The sequence below is a fragment of the Triticum urartu genome, chromosome 1A (genome assembly GCF_056163025.1).
Source record: "Triticum urartu cultivar PI428250 chromosome 1A, HENAU_Tu73, whole genome shotgun sequence".
Lineage (NCBI taxonomy): Eukaryota > Viridiplantae > Streptophyta > Magnoliopsida > Poales > Poaceae > Triticum > Triticum urartu.
In genome coordinates, this window is record NC_141873.1 from 443470274 (window position 1) to 443475133 (window position 4860).

At 40.6% G+C, this 4860-nt stretch overlaps 1 protein-coding gene across 1 annotated transcript; it reads right to left on the minus strand.

Annotated features, from left to right (window-relative positions):
• Positions 1-347: 347 nt before the first annotated feature.
• Positions 348-3913, minus strand: LOC125516922 (uncharacterized). The gene is made up of 4 exons (XM_048682184.2): positions 3562-3913; positions 2373-2468; positions 1770-1847; positions 348-776 (listed from the first exon to the last, which is right to left on the minus strand). The coding sequence occupies exons 1-4, from the start codon at positions 3895-3897 to the stop codon at positions 738-740; spliced, it is 549 nt and encodes a 182-aa protein (XP_048538141.2). The 5' UTR covers positions 3898-3913; the 3' UTR covers positions 348-737.
• Between the last annotated feature and the right edge of the window lie 947 nt (positions 3914-4860).

A 4860-nucleotide genomic window follows, 5' to 3' on the forward strand; every position in this document is an offset into this window, starting at 1 on the left:
AAAGCCCGTCATTGGAATATACAAGCACTACTAGAAATCCACATTTTACCTAGAGCCATATACCCTAGGTGAAATGCAAAAAACCATAGGGGAAGACTTTACCTAGAGCTTGCCCTAGGTAAAGAACCCTAGGTGTAGTATAGTCAGGAAAGAACTCTTTCCCTAGGGTGCATGTGGCAAGCTCTAGGGAAACTCTCTTTACCTAGGGGCACAAACCCTAGGGAAAGACCATGGGGTCCATATGAATTGTGACACCCCACTACTTCCCCTACAATTCTTTCCCTACTAGATGTTTAAATAATACCATAGGGATACATATATTCATATATTTCATATACAAATACACATTTCAAATTGAAATTCATGTCCAACATAATTTAAATAATTAGATTCTGTGCCATAATTAAAATTTATAAATTGCAGCCAAAATTCATCATACACATCATATTATCAACAAACACATACATCAGGCTCATGGTCAATTTAGCGCCAGAATTCAAAAAATAAACTATTGCGAAATTTGGCACGACTAGCACTGTTGGTCAGGTATCTACTACTACAAAAGAACTGTAACATGTTATCTATCATGCACTGCAGAAGATGCATGGTCTTCAAGTGTCAAGCCCTGCCCAAGCGGTTGGCTTCCTGAGATGTGTGACAAATTGAGTAAGGAAGTTCTAGATGCCATGAAAAGAAGCCGAACATCCCTTCAGCATCTGGGTCGGGTGCCACCAGAGTCAAAAGCTTGGAAGAAGCATCAAAGTGACATTATGGTCCTGAAATTAGTGATGACAAGCAGTTTAGCACTTAGTTGTAAGTAAAGGTATATTGGCAACAACAATTAGTAAGTGTAAGTAAAAGAAAATGGTGATTTGACTTCGAGGTAAAACCAAGAATTACGAGTCAAGGAGTCGACGAGTCGAGAGCCGAGGTTGAGACTCATAGAGTAATCGTGACTAGTCTAGACTACTGCTGGACTAGTTAACATGGTACTGTAGTACTCAACTTATAGTAATTAACTACTAATACCTAGTATGCAATATAGTACATACTATATATTACTCCCTCCGTCCCATAATATAAGAGCGTTTTTTACACTAGTGTAGTGTCAAAAACGCTCTTATATTTTGGGACAGAGGGAGTATACAATAAAAATTGAGCAGCAAGGGGCGTGGATCCAGGGAAGGAGCGGAACCAATAAGGGAGAGCATTGTAATGCTCCTGGCCACCGCCAGCGGCAGTGGCGGGCAATGGGCAGTGGTGGCGGCCTAGCCCCAGGTGAGGCGACTCGTTGTGGAGCGAGCCTGGAAAGCTAGGGTTGCAATGTTTTTTTTTTCCTGTGGGCTGAGCTCTGCTCACTTATCCCTCGCAAATTGAGCCACCAGACTAGTCTAGACTAGTCGACGACTAGTCGCTCCATCGCTCGACTCAGCGAGCTAGTCTACATGAAGAAGCTAGTTGACAATTAGATTGAGACTATTAGACTAGTAATCATTGGGTAAAACCATGGAAGTTTCATATTGCCTATAGTTTAACTCAAATGACATGTTTTACTTTGTATTACAACTACTTCGCACCATCATAAGTTCATAACAGGAAAACATATGTGACAGACGTACTGAGAGTATTCCTTGTGTAATACTATGTCAGGTAAGAGAGAAGAAAATCCCAGCGTTGAATGTAAATTAGAGCACCCAATAGAAACATAACAAATAAAGCTGAGCAAGAAAAAGACTGGTCTCACACCAAATAGTAACATGACCAGTTACCTTACAGCAGCCTCGTGTCTTTTTTTTCATATAATGTCGCAAAAGTTTTATAGCATTTGCATCACCTTCTTCTCTTACCTATACACCAGGCATTTCAGTAATATTTACAATAGAAAAAATAACATGACGTACAACATATTAGCAACCCTCGGCTTTAAAGAAGTCATGTCACTTGTATTGCAACTGAATTAGAGAACGACCACATAGTATTGAGTGGCGCTCTCTTAAAAAATAAATAGGTACTGAGCAATAGAGAACAATCAGGCATAGTACATAGATACAAGGATTAAAAGCATCACAACGATGTCATTAGTATGCAGAGTAAATGTTTGCAGTCAGAATTTTATCAAAGTAGGCATGCGGCTATAAAATACCATTTGAGATTTTACATATTATGCACCCACCAGGAACAAAACAAACAACTCTATCGAACTAGGAGGAACTAGGTGTTGTACCAAGCAATAAATTAACTAAGAAATTGAAACAAGCAATTACAAAAAGCACAAAGGAGATATTGAAGGATAGGAACATCAGCACAAAGTAGGTTGGATGGTTTTTAGTGCTAGATAATTATGTTGTGCTGCAGAAGTAGTTTCCACTGACCTTTCTATATTTTCTCCTCTGTTCTTCAGAAAACTCTATTTTATTAACGCCTTTTATACCATCAACAGCACCCCCGACTTCAGCTATCTCCTCCACCTATACAATAATAATTGCAACTTTAATGCAGCTGCTCCATGGAGAAGACAAATAAAATAGGAAATTAGTATGATGGCAAACTTTACGGGAAATATCAGTATAATGGTAAATGCCATGGTGAGCCTGTTATTTAAGGCCAAATAGAAATTCTTATGATCCTTACACTTGTCTAGCTAACACTAACAACAAAGTTTACAACTTGTATAGCTAGATGACTGGACTATTTTAAACTTAAACATCTGGACAATATGCCTGAAGATTACGGGTAGCTAGCTCTAAGAACAAACTTCAAACAGTTGGGCATGCTATGGCACAAGCTTCCAGGAGGACCAAGACTAGAATCTATTTACCTAACTATATATGCTGATCAGTAGGAGTATATATGACAGTGAACATGAGCAGTAAACATATAAATGACACTACAGAAGTGTAGCAACTATGAACCAACACGTCGTAAGTAGCTACAGTTATCAGTTCTATGTGTACAGAAATATAAACAGCAAAGCCAACAATACAAGTTTGCATTACAAATAGCTAGCAAAAAGAGACTGGAAGACACTGTCAAACAGTAATGCATTCTATAATAACCAATAGATAGACTGCATGAATATATCCTACTTGATACATTTAAATGTCTACATTTTGACCAGAATTTAAATGGTTGATTGGCTCACTCGTATTCATGCATTTTCATATGTATGCACTTTTGTTGGATATATACCAGAACTTGAGGTGGTCTCATCACCAAAGATCCAGGACATGAGCACATTTCCAAAAGTATTTTAGTTAACTATATTACCATGGGCACAAATTCAGACTGCTCAAATTTACATGTATTGAGATAGATAACATGCTGATAGCATCACGTTAATGCAGGTAAATCATGTGATATACTCTAACTAATAGTGGGCAACTTTGCAATATGAAATTCTCTTATCAACTACCGACTAACTATGTTCTGCCAAATCCACCAATGGCATACCACGTACCAGCTATAGGACCCAATCATCAACCAATGAACAGGTGAAGGACTGAAGGGGATCCTCTAAATAAACAACAGGGAGCGAAGAAAGAGGGCGACGTCTATCCATACCTTGAGGCTCTCTATGACCCCGGGATGACCTCGTGCTCGAGCTCGAGAACTCGCCCTCAGTGTTCTCCGGCGGTCACTATGGTCCACCGGCAGCGCAGCCACCAAGGGTGCCACGGTTTCCTCGACACTAGTGGTGCGATGCCATCGCACCGGTCGGCGTGGCCATGGAAACCCCACCCGTCGCAGCCATGGATCAACGCACGCCGCCATGGCTGGGCATGAATGCGGTATGGGGGGATCTGGCCGAGCGGGGAGGAGCAGAGGCCGTGCGATGGGGCGGATCGGGCCGGAGCATGGCCGGGCAGGGAGTGCCAAGGGCCGGGCGATGGGGCGCATCGAACCGGAGCGTAACCTGGTGCTACTTTGAAGCACAAGTGTGAAAAAATGATAGTAACATTGTCCCTTCTCTCTTTTTCTCTCATTTTTCATTTTTTATATTTTTTTATTTGGGCTTTTTCTCTTTTTTTATGGCCTCTTTTTTTTCTTTTCGTCCGGAGTCTCATCCCGACTTGTGGGAGAATCATAGTCTTCATCATCCTTTCCTCACATGGGACAATGCTCTAATGATGATCATCACACTTTTATTACTTACAACTCAAGAATTACAACTCAATACTTAGAAAAAAAATTCTATGTGAATGCCTCCGGCGGTGTACCGGGATATGCAATGACTCATGAGTGACATGTATGAAAGAATTATGAAGGTGGCTTTGCCACAAATACGATGTCAACTACATGATCATGCAGAGCAATATGACAATGATAAAGCGTGTCATAATAAATGGAACGGTGGTAAGTTGCATGGCAATATATCTCGGAATGGCTATGGAAATGCCATGATAGGTAGGTATAGTGGCTGTTTTGAGGAAGGTATATGGTGGGTTTAAGGTACCGGTGAAAGTTGCGCGATACTAGAGAGGCTAGCAACGGTGGAAGGGTGAGAGTGCGTATAATCCATGGACTCAACATTAGTCATATAGAACTCACATACTTATTGCAAAAATCTATTAGTTATTGAAACGAAGTACTACACGCATGCTCCTAGGGGGATAGATTGGTAGGAAAAGACCATCGTTCGTCCCCGACCACCACTCATAAGGAAGACAATAAATAAATAAATCATGCTCCGACTTCATCACATAATGGTTCACCATACGTGCATGCTACGGGAATCACAAACTTTAGAACAAGCATTTCTCAAATTCACAACTACTCAACTAGCTTGACTCTAATATCACCATCTTCATATCTCAAAACAATCATCAAGTATCAAACTTCTCATAGTATTCAGTGCACTTT